Raw genomic sequence first — 20,774 nt, forward strand, 5'->3', positions numbered from 1 at the left:
CAAAACCAATGCCCCAAATCCCTCCACTCTGCTGGCTCTCATGTCCATAAGCAGGAATGTTTCAAATAAGTATGTTAGTCTTCTGGAATAGCCCCAATGTCTAGAAAGGCAAGGAGTAACTGATTCCCTTGGAATCCCCAGATGAAGGATAACCATGAGTCATCTCCTTCTGTCTCTGAGAAGAAAGAAAGACCTTTGCCGCTGGCTCTATGCACCACAGAACAGAGCGCAGACCAAGCTTGCAGAAGAGCTCAGTTTAGATGTTGGCTCTCCCACCCAGATCGTGGGCTAGGAATGTGGTCTCCAACTCTTTGCCTGTTTAACTGCAGTTGAGATTAATATCAATCTTAATCATCTCAAGCATGGTGGAAAGAATCAAAGGACTACTTGAGAAAACTTTCTGATAACCGTTATTTGTATTGAACAGGTAAAAATCGTCACTTCCTGTTATCAACTGGCTCTTCTAGTGAAGATTTCTCTAGTTTCTCAGGCTGGAAATCTGGATTCAATTCCTAATACTGGAAAAATCTATCTTACCTTTGAAATGCCAGGATACTAAAAAAATTTAAAAATTTTTTAAAAAAGGAAAGAAAAGAAAAAAGAAATCCCAGGGTACTTACTTATACCTCCCTTTTGATGTTTGCATAATTCTGTCTTACTCTGTCTTTACACCATGTTAAGCCACCTGAGAGCAGAATTCATGTTTATACCATTATTTGTTTATTTATTTATTGTATAGGGAATCAAACTCATGACCTCACATTTGCCAGGCAGACACTGTGTCACTGAGCTATATCCCCAGCTCATGTTTAGAATCATATTTATAGCCTTCATTATGGGACCTTGCCTGAGAAACACAGTCTCTCATTACTTAAAAATGTTTAAGTGTCATTTTTGGTTTTGAGACATGATCTCCCTGTGTAGTTTGGGCTGGTCTTGGCCTCACTACATAGCCCAACCTGGCCTCTAACTTGTGGTGATCCTTCTGCTTCAGCTTCCCAAGTGGTGGGGTTATAGGTAATATGCCATCACTTCCAATTTAGAAATAAATCGTAATACTTATTTTACATTATTTTTACCACAGCAGTTAATAGCAGTGAACCTACCAAGCAATAGGTAACATATATTTTTATTCTTTTCATTTGTATTTTCAATGTATTCATTTCATTTTATTGGTATTTAATTGATATATAGTGATACTGACTTTTTTCATTCTTCATATTTATAGATTTTATGAATATGTGTATTTGTATTTATATGGTGCTACCCTGCCATGATCACCTCTGGGTTTCTCTCACGCTTATTTGATGACAAGCCCTTCCCAGACCCTGATCCTTTGCAACTGCTGCTTGATTTTCTGTCCTATAAGTTTTACCTTTTCTAGAATGCCATATAATTACACTGTATATGGTTTTCCAAGTCCAGCTTCTTTTTTACCTAGCATAAGGCTTTTGTGACTCCTCTATGTTCTTTGCATTCTTATATATTTATCACTGAGTCATTAATATCCCATTTTGTGGGTGCATGACTTAGTTTATCCATTCACCAGTTGATGAACATTTAGTTTGCTTCTAATTTTTAATCAATTGATTTCTAATTATTATTTCTAATAAAGCCACTGTAAATATTTGCATAGAGGTTCTTACATGAATAGAAAATTTCATTTCTCTTGGGTAAATACCTAGAAGTAGGATTGCTGGGTCATATGCTCAGTACATGTTTAATGTGGTAGGAAACTGCTGGACAGTTTCCAGAGTGGCTGCAAACTATTTTGCATTCCCACAAACAATGCGTGGGAGTTTGTTTCTCTGCATCTTGATCAGAACTTGTTATTGTCAGTCTTTCCTTTTTTTTTTTAACTGTTCTAATAAATGTATAATGGTAGCTTATTGTGGTTTTAATTTGAATTTCCCTAATGACACGAGACTGAACGTCCTTTTATGTCCTTATTTGCCTTTCATATAACCTTTTTAGTGAAGCATTGGTATAAATCTTTTGTTATTTTTCACTGAGGTTTTGTTGTCTTATTAATGAATTTTAAGAGTTTTTATGTACTCTGGATACAAGTTCTTTTTTGCACATGTTTTGCAAACATTTCATCCAGTCTACTGTTCATATTTTCATTCTCTTAGCAATGTTTTCTGAAGAGCTTATGTTTTTAAATTTGGTGGTCAAATTGATTAATTTTTTTCTTTTGTAACATCCGATCATTTAGTGATTGTACTTTTGATGTCATGTCTAATTAGGTTTGGAATTGCTTAATCCAGTATCACTAAAATCTTTTAATGATTTTAATGGAATGTTTATGGTTATAATTTAGTCCATTTTTATGCATAGTATAAGATATGGGCCAACAGTCACTGTTTTTCATGTGGATGTCCAGTTGCTCCAGCATCAATTAAAGGGTGAAAAAGCCTTTCTCTGGGAAGTGGATTTTACACCCTTTTTTTTTTTTAAATTTTATTTTGAAAGTAGTGTAAATGTAACAGCACAAGACAGAACAAAGCCAATCAAGACAATGCAGTGAAATTGTACAAGATTTCACAGTAGGATGCTGGGATAGTAGTAATAGGTACTATGGTGTATCTCTTTAACTTCACAGTAGTTGTCCAGTCAATTAGGAAGCAAAGTCAAACCAAAAATAGAACATTATAAAACCAACTGAGAGTACTAAATAGAGCAAAAGAAACATAACAAAACAGTGAAAACGACCTATGCCTTCGAACAGAAGATAGAAGAAAATCCCCCTATTTGCTATACTGCATATAGTCATCCTCCCAAGAGATGCTGAGACATCTAGCCCCAGTAGCTATGGGGGGGGGGAGGGTACTTAATTTTTCAGCCCATATGGCAGTAGGCTCACAGGTAATGGTCCTCCTCCAGGCCCACGCTGCAGGTGCTTACCAAGAAGGCAGGTGAATAAGCTGCCTGAGTCCCTCCATGACCAGATCTCAGGAGTTCTGGGTCTCCTCCAGGCCCATGCCGCAGGTGCTTACCAAAAGGGCGGGTGAATAAGCTGCCTGAGTCCCACCTGGCCGGATATCAGGAGTTCTGGTTCAGGTTTTACACCCCTGACCATAGATATTGATCCTACTTCTGGACTCTAGTCTATTGAAGCAGCATATATCTGACCTTTTGCCATACTTTACTATCTTGACAGTAAGTGTAGTTTTTGGTTAAGTTTTGAAATCCGGTAATGTGCCTCTAACCGTTTTATTCTTCCTTTCAAGATGCTTTTGTCTATTCTCTTTTTTTAAAACTTTCTGTAGAAAATTTTTACTCTTCATTAATTTCTACCAAAAAGCCCTGCCAGAATTGTGATTACCATTGCATTGAATTTATAGGTCAGGTTGGGAAGAACTGACATCTTAACAATATTGGATCTTCCAATCTCTAGGCATGATGTATCCCCATTTAACTCTTTGATTTATTCCACCTGTTCCAAAGTTTCCATCCTACTTTGATATAGTTATAGCATATTTTGATGCATTTATAGCTAAGTAGTTCATGGACTTTGGGGATGCTATAGTTCAATAAATGTTTGTTGAATTTATGAATTAATGTCAACCTACTTCTAAGTGCTTCCCTTGGTTCTGTGATCAAATGTGTAGAAGAGACTAGAGTTGGAATATTCATCAAACCTCTGGCCATGACAGCAGAAGGGCGAGCAGTGAGTAGTGATTTGGTGTGAGTGGAGAGAGACGTGGTGCTTCCACCAGTAGAATAAGTATTACGATTTATTTCTAAATTGGGAGTGATAGCATCTACCTATAACCCCACCACTTGGGAAGTTGAAGCAGGAGGATCACCACAAGTTGGAGGCCAGGTTGGGCTATGTAGTGAGTCCAAGACATTCTAGAAAAGGTAAAACATAAGAACAGAAAATAAACCAGCAGTTGCCAAGGGTCGGCTTCGTTGTTTTGTGGCTCATTCTCTAGGTTCTAAGAACTTTGCGGAAGGACTAGGAAGGTATTTTCACAACTAAGACCTTCAAATGGTGCATGTCACTAGTGCTCACTGAGTTATACAGCCTCATCACAAAGGTGACTGAAAAATAGTTTTGAGCTACTTGTGCAGAAAGAAGTTAATTTGAAACACTGGTAGCCCAAACTATCTCTGTCATAGAAGCTGAAGGAAACGGAGGTACAGAGTGGTCAGGTGACTTTCAGAAGGGCATGCTACTATGTATGGAAGTTAGGGTTTCAATCTAAGTTTTCTGTTTGGATCAAATGGGGTAATAGCAGCAGCAATCATAATAACAGCAGTATTTAACAGCAGTGAGAGTGGGTGTGCACTAAATGGGCACTGTCCATAAAGGTTTTGGTAATAATGTCCATGTTCCCTCCCCAGCCCTGGGCTCCCCTAGTCCTACAGAGAACCAAGCATCTTTCTGGAAAACCATAGGTGTCACAGTGGCTGCATGAGCCAGTGGCTGGGAGTCTCATCCATGGAGCCCAGGGGAGGGGTTGAATAGACAAGTGGCTGAGGGGTGCTGTCCCTGCAGGCTTGGGAGGTTGGGCACTGCGGGAACTGACACCCTAGAGCTGTCCCTTCTGGCACCTTTCGGTACACCCTAGAGGGTAGCCCTACAGAGCCAGGCTTAGTGCTCTGGCACAGGATGGCAAAATGTCTTTGCCAGTACCTGCTCCCTCAGAGTCCTTGTGGCCTCGGGCAATTTTTAAAAGGCAAATTTTAATTATTATAAAAGCTCTACCATGAATGAATAGCTAAATTGGCACCCACAACTTATATATTATTTATGGGTTGGCCATTTGAAATGGCTCTTTTCTTTGTGTAGCAGAGATGTCGGAACAGAAGGCATTCCGTGACTGATACTTCTGTGATGTGCAGTGGGGTGGGGCTCCTTGTCAGGAAGAGTTGGAGTGAGAAGTGGGTGCTTTTTTCTTGGGGGAAATGACATCCAGATGGAGAAATCAGTTGGAGCTGCTTGGAGGAGTCCTCAGATGCAGAGAAACTGGTAGGAGTTTGGGCCTCGATACATTGCCCATACCTTCTGCCACGTGGTCCAACAACAGAGGGTGAGGTGGCCGGGCACAAGTGGTGGCAGCAGCAGGAGCCACAGTGACAACAAGAAGTGGCATGCTGAAGAAGCCTTGCTCTTCTGCCACATGTCACACTACCAAGTCCCCTTGTCACGTGGACCTCCAAATAGTGGATCCTCTGTATAAGCCACTCTTAAGGCTCTTCGGGAGCAGCCTTTGCATTTCTCAGTTCTCATCCATTTATTCTGCAAATGGTTTTTGGCCCTGCTTCTGCTACCCGGTGTGACACTGGGCCTGTCACACTACTGTTCTCCCTCTCCTTGTCACCATCCACACCTGGTGTCCTCCAGCTCCTCTTGCCTGCCGGTGAGATCTCGTTGCATGTTTCGGTCTCCAACTAGCTCTTTGTGAGGCTTCATGTGTCTGGGTCTCCACCTCTATGAATTTTCTGTCCTTGGTTTTGGGCTACTTTGTCAAGAAGTTTGGCTCTGAGAGGGAGGAGAAAACGGCAAGCAGGAGATGTGTAAGATGGGAAAGCGCTGAGTGTGATAAATGAAGGTGGAAGAGAGAAAAAGGTGAGCATTTGCCTTTCTCCCAGGATCTAGGGATGGGCAGAAGCAAGGACGGTGAGGACCTGGCCTTACCAAGCACTGACAGCAAGGTTAGGGGGAGACTGGGGAAGGGAATGGATACTGGGGCAATCGCTACCTTTCCCTGAGCCTGTCTGGATGTTCGCTTCACTTGGGAGTCAGTGGAAGACTGTGGGATTGGAGAGGAGGGGGAAAGGTAACCATGTGAAGATGCTGTACATTGTGTTTATAAATGCCGAAATTTATATTATTTTAAAGTGCAAAGGGAGAGGAGAGATGGCCGAGTTTTGGGGTCTGAGGGGCCCAGGGATCCAGGACATGATGGAGGGAGATGTCCACAATTGACTACCCCTTGGTTGAGCAGATTCAGTGTACAGGAGCATACAGCATGGCTTTGGATTGGCCTGTGTTTCTAAAGACTTACAGAAGAGAGCTGTGTTGTTACAAGAGTCTGTGGGGTGGGTTAAAGGGGCTGATCATGGGCAGAGGTAGACAAGACCAAACAGGAGGTGGTAAGGGCCTGAAGCAAGCTGAAGGTCTTAGAACACAAAGGGATGACAGGTGGAAGACGCCTTTCAGAGGCAAACAGGCTAGCCATGGTGATGAGTAGATATTGAGTGAGCACTCAGGACACTGGCTGGCACAGTGAGGAAGTGAGGGCAGTGGTCAAGGAGTGTGGTGGCCAGAGGCTCCAGAGCTTGAGATTAGGTCTCTAGGAAGAGGATAGTATTTACTGAGCACCAACTGTGTCCTGGGTGTAGCAGTGAAGAAGAGACATCGCCACTACCTACAAGGAGAGGAAGGCAGGGTAAACTGGCAGATATCTAAATAAGCACAGCTATGGTAAATGGTGTGGAGTCAGTCAGGGTGCCAGGACCAAGGGTGACAGAGGAGGACCTAGTTAGGATGGACTCCCTGGGGAGGACTTCCACCAGGTAGAGGTGTCTAAGAAGACACCTGGGAATGCGGAGTCAGGCATGCAAGGATGCTCCAGGAAGCACACCAGGTCGAGGACCTCGGATACATGAGAGCCCTGAGCTAGGACGGAAGAGGCAAGTTGTTTGTCATGAGGATGGGAATTGAGGCTGGAAAGGAAAGCAGAAGCTAGACCGTGCCAGGTGAGATGACAGGGTCACCATAAAAGACTGAATTTTATCGCAAGACCATTCTTTTCCTCTAGGGCAAGTGGTGACGAACATTTTTAGATAATGAGTGCCCAAACTGCAACCCCAATCCCACTTACCTGTTGCCACACAAAGTGCTAACACTGCCATTAAACCCGAATACTGAGGTTTTAGCTTAGCAAAAGCAAATCCTCCATCAACATCTTCTCTCTTAAGAGAAAAGCACAATAACGGAAATTTCAGTGGGACAAACAGCTGTTTACTGAAAGGTGAAAGCTGGCCTTTGGTGTGCTTCAGCACAGTTAATGCGCTCTTTGCTGCGTGTGCACGCTGAAGACTTGTCAAACCCACTTGACCCGGATGCTGACAGAGAGGGCTTTGTGTGGCCACTGTGGCACAAGCGCCATAGGTTTGCCATCACTGCCCTAGCGCGTGTGTTCCCTTGTCATCATTTCACTGACCCATGGTCAGTGTGGCCTGAAAATATTAAAGGAAAATTTCAGAAACAAATAACACTTAAGTTTTAAATTGCATATCATTCTGAATGCTGTAGTGTGATGAAATCTTGCAACTTCCTGCTCCACCCCAGCCCGGGCGGAAGTTATCCTTTGTCCCTGGTATCCACAGTGCATGTGCAGCTCAAGCTCTCATTTTGTAGCCATCAGCAGCAAATTTACTGCAATGGTGTTGCAGCACATGTACTTGAGAAACTTTTACTTTACTTAATGATGGCTCTAACATACAAGAGTACTGATACTGGCAGTTTTATTGTAGAATAGTGTTATAATCATTCTAAGTTATTTTTAGTTACATTGTTAATTTATCAGCATGCCTAATTTACACATTACGCTTTCATATGTATGCATATATAAGAAAGATCATGTGTGTATAAGATTTGATACTATCTGCAATTTGTTAGAACACATATCCTTGGATAAGGGAGTGTCTCTGTATTTTATAAATTAATTATTAAATGTAAAATTTTTCTGGCAATACTAGGGATTGAACTCAGGGCCTTTGCACTGAGTTATATTTCAGGCTTTTTAAAAGTTTTTTTGTGACAGGGTCTCACTAAGTTGCCCAGGCTGTGCTCAAATATCCAATCCTCCTGCCTGAGGCTCCCAGAGTGCTGGGATTACAGGCATGCCCACCATGCCTGGCATTACATGTAAATTTTATCTAAACTTTTATTCAATGTTTCCAGCATACATAAAAGTAGAGAGGATAGCATCATGATCACCCCAAGTTAGTCATAGGGGCTCCCCACTTACTTCATCTGCTTTGTTTTGTGGAAATAAATTTAAACATATCCCACATTATGGTGCCATGCTTATCACTGTACCCTTCAGCATCACTGAAAAATATGCGGTGTTTATTTTTCTTATGTGTACCTCCTGGTGTTATCACACCTAACAAGTTGGTTGTAATTCCTGGCTATCATCTATCATGATACTCTTGATTATCTCAAAAACGTGTTTGATAGTTGTTTGATTCAGGATCAAGTAAGGTACACATTATACCTGGTTATTACATCATCTGAGTCTCTTTTAACCTATAGCAATCCACACTGTCTGTCCCCTTTTGGGAGTGTGTTTTAATGTCATTCATTTGTTGAAGAAATTGAATTGGTTGTGTGCAAAGCGCTCCCATTCTGGTTTTGTCTGTTTCCTTATGTAACTTGACTCGATTTCCCATAATTCCTGAAAGTGAGACGGTAGCTCTATACATTCGTTTATATTAAGGTCCGACACCTTCGGCAAAAATATCACAGTCATAATGTCCTTTGTGTTACTTCATATCAGTGTCTTATTGTCCTGTTCCCTTGTGATACTAACATTCATCAGTGACTTCAGATGCTGAGAGTTTTATCCCTCCATTGTAAAGTTTTTTTATCTTTTCTGAGCCAAGTATTTCACTGGGAATAGGTCTCGGTTATGTAGCTATTATCCCCACCTGCTCTTGACCACTTCCAACACTGAGACTTCAGTATGGTGTTAGGATTGTCACTGAGTCCCTCAGCTCTCCTCAGGAAAAAGAAGTTGCTGAGAGTGTAAAGCCGTTGTCCTCAAGAAAAAAGAAAAATTGGATCTTTAACTTTTCAATTCAACTGCTATAGAATGCTACTCATTCCGAAAGCAAAGGCCTGTGTTTATCTTGAAAGAACTGAGTCAAGAGAAAGAAGAGGATGTGGGATTAGGCAGTAAAAGCTTCCTGTAAATGTAGATAGTGAGCCCAGAAATTCCAATAGGATTTAATCTTTGAAAACTGTGTGCAAACTGAGGATCCTGTATCTAAAAAGCTTGGGAACAAAAGTGTTTGGGATTTGGGGTTTTTTTCCTCAGATTTTGGAATATTTTCATATACATAATTAGGTATCTTGGGAACAGGAGCCAAGTGTAAACATGAAATACACTTACACACATTATATTCATAGCCTCAAGATAATTTTAAACAATAGTTTTATGGAACTTTAGTTTTGAACCATCATGTGAGATCAGGTACAGAGTTTTCCACTTTCAGTGTCATGTCAGCACCCCCAAAAGTTTCAAATTTTGCAGCATTTCAGATTTTGGATTGTCAGATCAGGAATGCTCAACCCTCAGATTTTGGATTGTCAGATCGGGGATGCTCAACCCTTGTGGCAGGACTGTCATCTTTTCTCTTGCCTTTTTTCCTGGTGGATATTTTGCTTCTGAGCAGGATGCGAGGTGCTGATAGATGCTGTTGTTAAGGCAGAGGACTGATGTGCCAACCCCTGCATCAGAGCTGAGCAGCACTTGTCCCCTAACAAATCCCTGTAAGAACTATTGGAGCCACGCTACCACCCATCCCAACCTTATTCCAGCAGCTGCAGCATAACCAGAGCCAGTTCTTAGTAGATTTTTTTTCTCTTAATGACAGTGGACAAGTTGTGACATGCAGGCCTGAAGTCCCTGACTATTGCCAGAAACTGGAGCAGAAGGCATCTGTGAAAGGCCTCACCAGCCAGCAATGAGCACAAATGACCAAGATATTGCAGATGTTCATGGCTTATGGTACAGTCAGGAAACTTGGACACTTTGAGGACCCCAAACCACACACCTGTTACAAGGCTGGCAGCCAAATGGAGTTAAAATGGGAACCATGTGGTGTGGAAAAGCACAGTGTGCTCTGGTGAGGAGGGATAGCTTGTCTAGGCCTGGACTGCTGGTGTCCAACTACTAGAAAAGCCACTGACACGTAGCATGTTTACCTGGTACCATCCGCATGGTGCTGAAACTCCCATTGTGCTGCCCCCAGCACTGTGATTTCTAGGTGGAGAAGTCAGGGAGGTGGATGGAGGTGCCAGACTATGACTACAGCTTGGGATGGACAGGAGGTTAGAGTTGCAGATAGATTTAAAGTACTTTGTGGCAGCTACTCATTGATTCTTACTCTGTTTGAGCAAGCATGTGCTGTGTGTTTGACTGTTCTGAGTTTGCAAGAAGATTATAATGAGAGGAAGTAGAGGGAGATGTTCTCTCACTGATGGTGCATTGGCAGAAAAGTTGCCAAAGTGAGACCTCAGGATTTAATCTCCTGATCTGGGTGGTCACAGTACCAAAAGCAGGTTAGTGGTAGCATCTTGGACAGGACTAGAAAGCAAGTCAGGAGGCAAAGCTTACAGAGGATAAATCAGAAAGATATGTGCTTTGTCCCTTCTCCCTTTCCTGTAGCCCAAAGAAGAGAAGAGATCCTGGTTACGTTCTGGGGGTCTGGGGAAGGGAGAGAAGAGGGCCCATTCTGTTTAGAGCTGTGGGAATGCTGATATGAGACCCAGCTCGACCTGCCAGGAGCATACTATGGACACTATCACTTCCTCAGCTCCTTGCCGACCCAGCGATTCTCTGAGCGTAGTGCATGAAGCCGAGATTCTAAGGCTCCATCTAGGAGCAGATGGGTTCCCAGGATGCATGGGAAGGGTGGAGCTGTGAGTTGCAACAGCGATGTTGTGAAATCCCTATACAAAGTGGGCGTCCCTTCAGGAATGAGCTCTGTGCAAACAGATGAGCTTTTCAGTTCTGAGCTGTGGATAAGCAAATGTCTAGAGCCCCATCTTTCCTAAAATATAACATAGGGGCTGGGGCAGTAGGAGCTCAGCTCTGCAGATGGGACCACCTGGCTGGTAAACAGGCAGGTAGATTGGGCAGTTAGATTGCTCTGGACACAGAATCACATGAACCAGGAAGGCCCACTCAACCTTTTTCCAAGGGGTCTGGTGGCTGTCTTAGGGGCTTGAGCGTGAACTGGGGACAAGGAGTTATTTTGTATGCTCTTTTTTCCTGGGTTTCTGATGGGGATGTGAAGTCTAGTTTTAGCCATGTACCTACTTGTGATCTTCCAGGAGTCATGGAGGTCACTCCAGATGTGCCGATGTCATCTTGATAGCCTTAAAAGTACGGCCAGATCACCTTGCCTTGAGTTCCCTCAGGTATCAACCCCATTGTCATTTCTGTGGCTCCTCATTTAGTTAGGCTCCCCCTGAGTTCCCAATGTACACTATTCTTCTTAGTCACAGTGGTGTCTTTATAGTTGGGCCTTTGAAGAGTTATTGAGACTGTAATAGAAATAGATGTGGGTGACACTGAGGGAGCCCTGGGTTGAACTTGGTTCAGGCCTGGTATAGGACTTTTCTTTCTAGAATAACAATCTGTAGCTTTCCTGTTTGCTTTCTTTCTGCCTGGTACACTCAAGTCTTTCTTGCCTGAGCCCTGTGGCCCACCTAGCCGGCTCACCTGATGAAATGCCACCTGGGCAGGGGCTGATATGCTACAGAGGAACAGAGGAGAAAGAAAGGCTCACTTTCGCTTCTGTGCCTTCTTTTTCTGGTGTTTGCCTTCCAAGACTTGATCCTTCTGAAAACAAACAGTTCAGATTCATGTGTTTCTTCACCTTCCTGGCAGAGCTACAGCCTCCTTGGAGCTGTGGTCACAGGAAGGATGGTGTTTTAAAACAGGATGAATTGCAGTCGAGTTGCTGCTCTCCTGCACCCAGGGCCATCAATCTTGCCTTGAACACTGGGTCTGCTGGTCTGCTCTCCCAGGCTCATCTTTCTGGGGCAGACTTATTTACGGAGCCATAGCTAAGTAATCTCACTCCCTGGCCCCAGAGCCTGGGCCTCACTTGGCCACTCTTAAAAATAGCCCAGGATGAAGAGAGAGAGGCAGGGTCTGGTTACCTCCTGTGCTCAGGGCCTGATCTCACTGTGCCTTCTCTGTCTGCAGCTCAGTTCTCAGAGGCTGCCGGACAGGCTTGTGGCCCTGCAGGAGGTGGTGAGCCTGTCTGTCCCTCTCTTGCTCAGTCATCCAAGCCAGTGGCAGTTCCCTTAAGGGAAGGAATGAAGAAAGGAGAGTCCTTCCCAGCTGTGTTGTCCAGCCAGTGGGAAATCTCAAGACTGGAAGCAGCAGCCTTGGATGAGGACAGGCTGTGCACAGAGACAGGGGTGGCCTTGGGCCCAGGCCTAGCCTGCTGGTGCTGTGTTTTGGATGCTGACTTTTTTCCACCTTATACTTTCTCTTATTCCAAATGGCAAACTACTTTACCCTGCCTGGCAGCTGGGGAGTGTCCTCTGTCCTCATGGGCCTTGTACTGTCCCACATGTTGTCCTAAAACACATCGGTTGAGGGAAATAAACTGGACTAGTTTGGCTTTGGCCTAAACTGAAGCAGTTATTCCCTACATCACCTCAGGGAGGCCTCTTTTTGTGGTAGGCCTGGGTTTCTCCTCTGTGCAATGAGGGTGGATATTCTGGCTGCTGTCTTAACTCAAAGGGATGTGGAGGGTTTGATTAATCAGGCTGGGGCAGGAAAAGTCTGGAATGACTGAGTCTGAACAGGAATAGCTGCATCACAGCAGATACACTCAGCGGGTGAGCAGAGTCTCTTCTGCATGTGTGTGCGCACGAGCATGTATGTGAGCTTGTGCTGGTCGAGTGGATGTGTGAGGGTGCTCCATGTTGTCTTTACAGTCAGGCCCTTGACTAATTGTCAGTACATTGTCTGCCCCTACCCCAGCCTCCAGCACCACCATCCTTTACTCTCTTGAAGATGAAGGTTCTGAGGCCTAGGTTCTGTCCTACAGACTTGACCTGTGAGTCCTGTAAGCTTGCAGGGAAAAGTCTGAAGGGCAGATACAGAGGAGGAAAGCTTGGCACTTTCCAAAGACTCAGTGCATCCAAGACCAAGCCAGTCCCCGCAGCCTCCTGGATCACTTTCTTTCCGGGCCCATCCTCACCCTCCAGTTCATTCCTAAGGTCCCTCAATCTTGGAGTGGCCTTATCACCTCCAGAACTTTGCACCTGCTTTTTATTTATTTATTTGGATTCTTGTCCAATTCTTCCAGTTCCTTCACAGACAGCTTCAGACTTCTCTTTAGCAATCATCCAAAATTTCCCTGCCCCAGACACCCAGCCCCACCTCATCTTGCTCTCTCTCAGGCATGGCACACAATGCACCTGACTGCAATTGTTCATTTAATTGTCTCTCCCCTTCTGGAAGAGTATAAGCTCTGTAAAGACACGGCCCATCTCATCTTACTCATACTTGCCTGGCACAGTGCTGGCCACCATATTGGAACTTGATAAAAATTGACTGCACAGTGACACCTCAGTTCACAAACTTGATTCTGGCCATGATTCTTCTGATTGTGAAATGAGTTGGATAACAAAATCAAATTCAGTGGTCAGGTTCAGTGTTGATCTTATCGGGAAATGTGATTTGGTTCTTGTCCAGTTCAACTTTAGTGTGTGTGCTGCCAAAGCGAGCGCTCTCATCTAGTTCAGTTTGTGATCAGAATTGTGGAGAGAATTCAGTCTGTAAACTGATGTAGCACTGTAACTGCATGAACAAATGAAGTGCTGGGTGACTGAGTGCTTGACACCTGTTCTGGTTCACATCCAGATGGCTCTCCAAAGCCACCTGTGCTCACAGATGGGATTTTGGGAAGATGATTGGATGGATTGTGCATAATACTTATCTGTGGATTAATCCACTGAGTTTATAGCTAAATGTGATGCTGGGAAGTGAAGCCCATTAGGAGGAAGTGGGGCACTGGGGGCGTGGCTTCCCTGATCTCTCTCTCTACTTCCTGGCCCCCATATTCCTCTATCAAGCCACCCTGCCTTGGCACCAACTGAGTAAGGACTGAAACTTCTACAAACTGTAAGCTAAAATAAATCTTTCTGCCTTAGAGTTGGAGGTGTCAAGTATTATGTCCTAATGATGAGAAAGTAAGATTTTGGTGCTCTAGAAGTGAGGTCGTTGCTATGAGGTTGCACCTGACCACGTGGTTTAGAAGGCTTTGGAACTGATGTGTGGGAGGAGTTTGGAAAGGTTTGGAAATGGCCACTGAAGAAGCAACCCTAGAATGTTGTAAGCCAAGTGTGGTGGAAAATTCTTGTTGGAGCTCAGACCATAAAGTTAACTGCAATATAACCAGAAAGGACCAGGCTCAAAAGGTTTCACTTGAGAAAGACGCCATTGGCTGTTGGACTGCAGGCCATGTGTATTATGCTCTGACTGAAAATTTGTCTGGATTTTGTTCAGTGTCCAGAGACTTTGTGGAAGACAGATTGAGGGTAAGAGACTAATTAATCTAGAGGAGAAAACTTCAAGGCAGCCAAACATTCATGCTACAGCTTGGATACTATTGTTAGGGGCTTTTATCTAGCTCTATATTGTGAATTAAGAGCAAAGAACCCAGCAGAATGACTTAAAAAGTTTTGAGTTTGGCCCAAGGGGAACATTAGTAAAGTTGAAAATAAAATAAAATAAAGTTGAGACCTGTAAAAATGGAGCAGAGGAGACCTTGGTAGCTGAAAAGATTAGCATTAGAAAGAAGCCAGGTACTTTGGACCAGGACAATAGAAAAATGCCTTGAAGGAACATGAGGAACCAGCAAAGCTTTGTAGGCCCAAAATTACAAAGGTAAAAGATTCTGCTTTGAAAAACACAGAAAAGCAAGAGCCTAGGGAATGGAAATTGGTTTCCCAGGATTCAGTTCACCATGTTCAGCCACTTTGGCACTCAGGTCCTTGCAACCATCAGTGAGATGTAAAAGGGCTCAACTACTGCTCCAGTTGGCAGGAGACATCCACATGGTGTTCATTCTACACTCAAAAAGAGTGCAAGAATTGTGGGGTAAGGGAGGCTTCCACCCAGATTTCAGAAGAAGGCCTGGGAGGCCAGGCAGTGCACCCCTGAGAGAGAAATGTGTGAGGCTGTGAGTAGGAAGCTGAAAATGTAGGGGAGACCCCAGCATGCTGGAGAAGCCAGCAACATGGATTGTCTGAGGAAAAGTACAAAGAATGAGCAAAGCCAGTCTAGAGGAGAGGCCTAAAGGGCTGTAACAACCAGCAGTGCCACAGGGGAAGGGGCACCTAAACCCTTTGGCATTCACATCTTGCCACAGATTGTCCACGTGCTAGATATAGAACTATGGGATTTATTGTTTGCCCTGCTGGGTTTCAGTCTTGTTTTAGTCCCATTCCTTTCTATTCCTCTATTTCTACTTTTTGGAAAAGGAGTGTTTACCTTGTGCCATTGTATGTTGGAAATGTTTAACTTTTTCATTTTGATAGGGACTCACAGCCAAGAGTTTGCCTTAAATCTCAGTGGAGACTTTGGACTTGGACATTTTGGCAATGCTGAAACTGTTAGGAATTTGGCAACTCTAGAGATAGACTAGGTGTATTTTGCATATGGGGATGGGCATGAGTCTTTCACGGTCCAGTGGCAGAATGTTATGGTTTATGTCTAGATGTCCCCCCAAAGCCTCCTCTGCTCATAAGTGAAAGGCAACTGGATCATGGGAGCATGATCTTCACCTGTGGATTAGTCCACTGATGAATTTGTAGCTAAATGTGACATTGAGAAGTGGAGACTGATTGGAGGAGATGGGCACTGGGGTGTGGCCTAAAAGGGTGTGTCTCCCTTCTTCCCTTAATTGCCCTGTGCATCCTGCTTGCCATGCCATGAGCTGTTCTCCTCTGTGATCTTCTCTGCCATGCTACCTTGCCTTGGAGCCAGCCAACTATGGAATGAATGCTCTACAAATGGCCAAAATAAATCTTTCCTCCTCAAAGTGGTGGATGTTGAGTGTTATGTCCCAGCAATGAGAAAATAACTAGGAGTGCCTATGTGCACTGCATAGACACGTGGCGTAAGTCCTACTATCTGTGGGATTCCTTCACCACTCACTCCTCACCCAGCATTTCATACTGATCACCCTGATGGGTCACAGGCTCTTCTGGGTTGCTTGGTCAGGCTGGGGATTCAACAGATCTTGTCCTGGCACCCAGGCACACTCAAAGAGAGCAAAAAGAACAGCTCAGTTTCTGGATGTTGGCTGCTGTCGAGGAATTCAGGGCTCTTAGGTGGCTTTAGTGAGCCCTGGACCAGGGGTTGTGGCACCAGTGGCTGCTTAATTTGCCCCCAACCAACACCCCTCCCCTGTTTGACTTGGACTCAGGTGACTTTCAGGTTTTGCTCATCCCTTGCCTGCCTGGGTCTCCCAGTCTGGCTCCTGGCCTCAGTCCACAGGGTGGGACTGCTCTTCCAGCTTCTTCCCCACCAGCCTTGCTCCTGCTGCCCAGGATTAAGAGCTGCTGCTCTGGCAGCTCCAATGCTCCCTGGGGCGGTGGCACCGGGTTTGGAGGAAACAGGCTCACAGCGACTGATGTCTCCACCTGCTGGCCGTCCTGACCCTTGCTGCATGCAACGCTCAGTCTCCATCCCTGCCACCACGCTGTTATTGTTGCTGCTGCTGCTGCAATATTTTATAACCCAGATCCAGAGACCCTGGGTCAGAAGCATGCTCCGGCAAGTAACACAGCTTGCCCCTCCCACCAGGATTTGCTCCTGCTGGATGGCCCAACTAAGTTTCCCCTGAGAAAAAGTACGAGGGGCTGGGGAGCTAACCCTCTGGCTGTGTTGCTGTCCCCAGGGACCCTTCCATGAAGACTGAGGCAGGCGTAGTAGCTGCTGAGAAGAGCCTGCTGACATGACATCGGCCACGGAATTTGAAAACGTGGGCAACCAGCCACCATACAGCCGGATCAATGCCCGGTGGGATGCCCCTGACGACGAGCTGGATAATGACAACAGCTCAGCCAGACTCTTTGAAAGGTCCCGGATCAAGGCATTGGCAGGTACCACAGGGGCACAGGGGTGAGAGGAGCGAGCTCACAGTCACTGGGTCCACACCCTTCCCCATCCCGCATACCTGTGTGTGTGTCAGGGAGCCTGGTGTGGTGGTGATGGAAATGCGTTTGCCTGGCCTGGGGAGGCTGCTTCTCCTCCCTGGAAGAGGGCACAGGCTCTGGCAGCTTTGCCCTGAACATCTCTCACTTCCTCTCTTCTGAGAGGCAGGGAGGTGCTGGACGTGTGCTGGGGAAGGGTGGCGCCTGCTCTCTGCTCCTGTCTGGAATAACCTGTGCCCAAAAACAAAGTAGGAGAAAGTCTGGGCCAGGGAGTGTCTGAAGGGCTGGACAGCCTTGCAAGTGTGAGGGTCTCCTGTGTGCCCAGACTCCTGCCTGGGCCCAGAGAGGGGAATTTTCTTTGTCAGCTCAGGGGTCCTGGAAGTAAAGAGTGGCTCTGTGGGAAATTGTGAGCAGTTAGCATCCTCCCTGCACTGCCTCAGCAAGGAAGGTTTCTGCATGGAACCTGGTTCCTATGCTGGGATTAGATCCACAGCTAGCAAGTTTGTAATTATCTGTCTCTGCCTCTCTTTCTGTTTCGATCCCCAACTCTCTCTGTCTCTGTCTGTCTGTTTCTCTCTCTCTCGCTCTCAAAAAAAAAAAAAAAAATCTTACATCTCTAACAGAAATGGCCTCTTCTCCCTCTGCTGGCTGAGATTTAATTCTTGAGTCTCTCTCTCTCTCTCTCTCTCTCTCTCTCTCTCTCTCTCTCTCTCTCTCTCTCTCTCTGTCTCCTCTCTCTCTCTCTCTCTCTGTCTCTTTCTCTCTCACTTTCTTTCTCCCCCACTTCAATCCTTGTAACTGTGATCTCCCTGGAACTTAATTCAAGGTAACTATATGCAGGGCTTTAACCCTGGGCCAATAAAGCAAACTTGAGTTCTAAGGCAGTGTGCAGTGTGTGATGGAGCTGCCTTCACCTGGCAGCCCTCAGCAGTGCTCTCTGGACCTGACCCCCCATCGCTGATTGCTGCTGTCCTTGGAGGGACATCACAGCCTTTCCATAAACTCTTCTTGGAGCAGCCTTCCCTCATCTCTTAGGGACTTGCCTGAGGTTCATGGAGGTCCTCTTCTGCCTCCTCCCCCACCCTCTCAGCCCTGGGGTTCTTGGCTGACCTTGGGACATGAGCCTTAGGGCCCTCTGGAACATAACGACCTCCCCCTCAGCAGGACTAGGTTTTCTGTTCTGAACAGGAATAGGCTGTCCTTTCTCTGGAATCATATTCTCTGGTGTCCACTCTGGTCTTAGGATCACCCCGATCTTTCCAGGAAGCTCCCTCTTCTTCCTTCATCTTTTATCTTCTGCCTTGACTTTTTGGGGGGACTGGCAATAGCAGCGACTCCTTGCTTTTGATTGTATAATTTTAACCTTTTTAAAAATTTAATTTAATTTTTATTTTATTTTTAACCTGTACTGGGTAGATCCACAGTGATACAGGTGAGGGGAGAGAGGTCCCAGCTGCAATAAGATTTGCCAAAGGACAAAATGGACAGTGGGATTGTCCTGTGTGGGGATTTTTGAAACATAGCCTATTTTTTAGGGAACCAAGGTGAATTGCATTTTAGCAATTATGTATTATACTCCTACAAAGTTTAAATTTAAACCACCAGCCAGCCATGAAAGGAGAGGGGGGAACCACAGAGATGAATTCAAGATAGCATCTGTCTCTAAGGAGTTGATAATCTATTAGGGAAAAATGAACTATGCTCACAATTAATTAGCATGAGTAGAATTAGAGAAGAAGGATGGGAAGGCACATGAATTATACAGCAAAGCGAAAGCAAAGGAGGGAAAATCAGTAAGATTGTGGAGGAGATAGTGGTCAAGCTGGAAACGAAAGAGCGTGTATGCCCGGGACAGCAGAAGATGTGAAGGTTTTCCCAGCCAGCCTGCAGTATGGCAGCCTGGTCTAATGAGCCTCCAGGACATGGGCGGAGACGGATTAAAGGGGCAAGTTCAAGAGTTCACAGCATGAGAATGTTTGTGATCAGCCCTAGACTGCTTACCAGAGAGCCTTGGCTACCCTTTAGCGGGCCTGGTTTGGCAGATGTGTCTTGTCTACCAAAGAATCCAAATGCCCCTGGGCAAGGGGACACCAGTGAGAACAAACCTAGACTTCAGTGCTTCAGAACAGCTGGCTAACAAGTGGCTGTGTGTGTAGGCCTGGGTCTTTTCAGAATTTTTACAAACAGAGTGACTCTGCTGTAAACTAAAGCTTTACAAAGTCCCAAGTGGAGAGGCCAGATGCTCCCACCTCTGCTGGGCAGGCAGCATGGAAGAGGTGTGTGTGAGGCTTCCTCAGTTCTCACTTCTTGATGTTTTCTCCTGTAATGCTGTCTTCATGGTGACCTTAGCAGTCTAGTCAGAGGCCAGCCTTCTTAGCAAGACCTTAGGAGGTGAAAGTGACTTTTGGTCCCATCATGTCAATATGCTCTGTGCCAGCTATCCATTCATGAAAATATGAAGGCCCAGAAGGATTCAACCCTGTACTTCTTTTTTGTTGTTTGTTTTGTCTTGTTTTGCTTTTTTGAGACAGGGTCTCATTAGATAGTGCAGGCTGGCCTCAAACTCACTATGTAGCCCACTATGTAGGCCTCCTGCCTCAACCTCCCAAGTACTGGAATTGCAGGCATGTGCCACCATACCCAGCAGGCCTGTGCTGCTTATGTGATGGTAGTAATCTGCCTGTAGGTATATGTGCAAGGAACAGGGTGGCCTGGCATTTTCTTTCTGCAGCTGAAGGACTAGAACAGTGATGGCAAACATGTTAGAGCTTTCTGTGTTATCAAACAGCCCACTGCAGCATAGGTTCATCACCCCTAGTCTAGGGTATGAAGAAAATATTGCAAAACCAGATTCAAGTCCTGATTCCACCTCTAATGCCACAGCCATGGAAGATGACTGGCTTTACTTCCTGTTTTATAAAATAGGACTGTAGTACTTTCCCAAGATGGTTGCAAAGATAAAATAAGTTAAAGTTTTTGAGAACCTTTTAAAATCAATCACAAATGCTAAGTGACTGTTAGATGTCATTATTACTGAGGAAACTTCCTGCAAGTACTCTCTGCCCTCTTCTGCCCTGATGACCTTGGGCATCAGCTCCATCTTGTCCCGGTTATCTTGGCCTTTTCCCAGGCTTGTTTCTTCTTTCTTAACTTCACCCTCCTTTGCCTGGGCTGGGCAGAGTTGGAAGAAAAATCCAGGGACCAAGGAAGTTAGGTGAAGTCTTGTGCTTGGAATCTCGGCTCCTCCCTACCCCACACCTTCTGCTGATGAGGACAAACACTGCGCAGGTCGCTGTCTCTGCAAGGCATCAAATCCAGCTATGTCACGCAGTGGGGTGACATGGGGCCTCCACGCCTGCCCTCCCCACGTGGATCCCCTCTAGGTCCTTCTCCACCTAGTGACTGGTGATGAGAAAACCACTGGGTTAACTGGACTCCCTCTTTTCCGCCTCTTAAATCAACTTGGTCTCAGCTCTCAAGGAAATCCTTCCTATCCTGCCTTTCACAGCATTCCCAGCTCCTCCTCTCTAGGCCACCTGCTAACTCTACTCTCACGTGTGAAAACCTGACCTGTCCCCAGGATGAACAGCTTGATCTGAAACACAATCAGGCACCCTAAAGGGAAGGGGAAAGAAAGTTGCAGAGGAGATGGATTTGACCTTGGTGATGCCAAGGGGAGACTTGGAGGGTCCAGCAGAATTTTTTTCCCCTTAGGCCCTAAGAAGATTTTGGCTTATTGTCCATCTCTGCTGGCAGCACTTTGTGAGGTTAAGTAGCAGGTGACCTGGAGGTTTCCTTCTGAAAAAGGGGCCATCTTGCTCTCCTTTGATGACTGCTTCTG

The 20,774-nt window shown here is 45.3% G+C and overlaps 1 protein-coding gene across 1 annotated transcript in view; it reads left to right on the top strand.

Moving 5' to 3' along the window:
* Sptb (spectrin beta, erythrocytic) overlaps positions 1–20,774 on the top strand; it is a 121,813-nt gene that overhangs the window by 34,943 nt on the left and 66,096 nt on the right. The window contains exon 2 of the mRNA XM_063241051.1: positions 16,678–16,882. Within this exon, the coding sequence (XP_063097121.1) occupies positions 16,735–16,882 (148 nt within the window). The 5' untranslated portion in view covers positions 16,678–16,734. The remainder of the gene's footprint in view (positions 1–16,677; positions 16,883–20,774) is intronic.

Source organism: Cavia porcellus, unplaced genomic scaffold, assembly GCF_034190915.1.
Source record: "Cavia porcellus strain 051 isolate PalLab524CR breed Dunkin Hartley unplaced genomic scaffold, mCavPor4.1 scaffold_31, whole genome shotgun sequence".
In the NCBI taxonomy this organism is placed as follows: domain Eukaryota; kingdom Metazoa; phylum Chordata; class Mammalia; order Rodentia; family Caviidae; genus Cavia; species Cavia porcellus.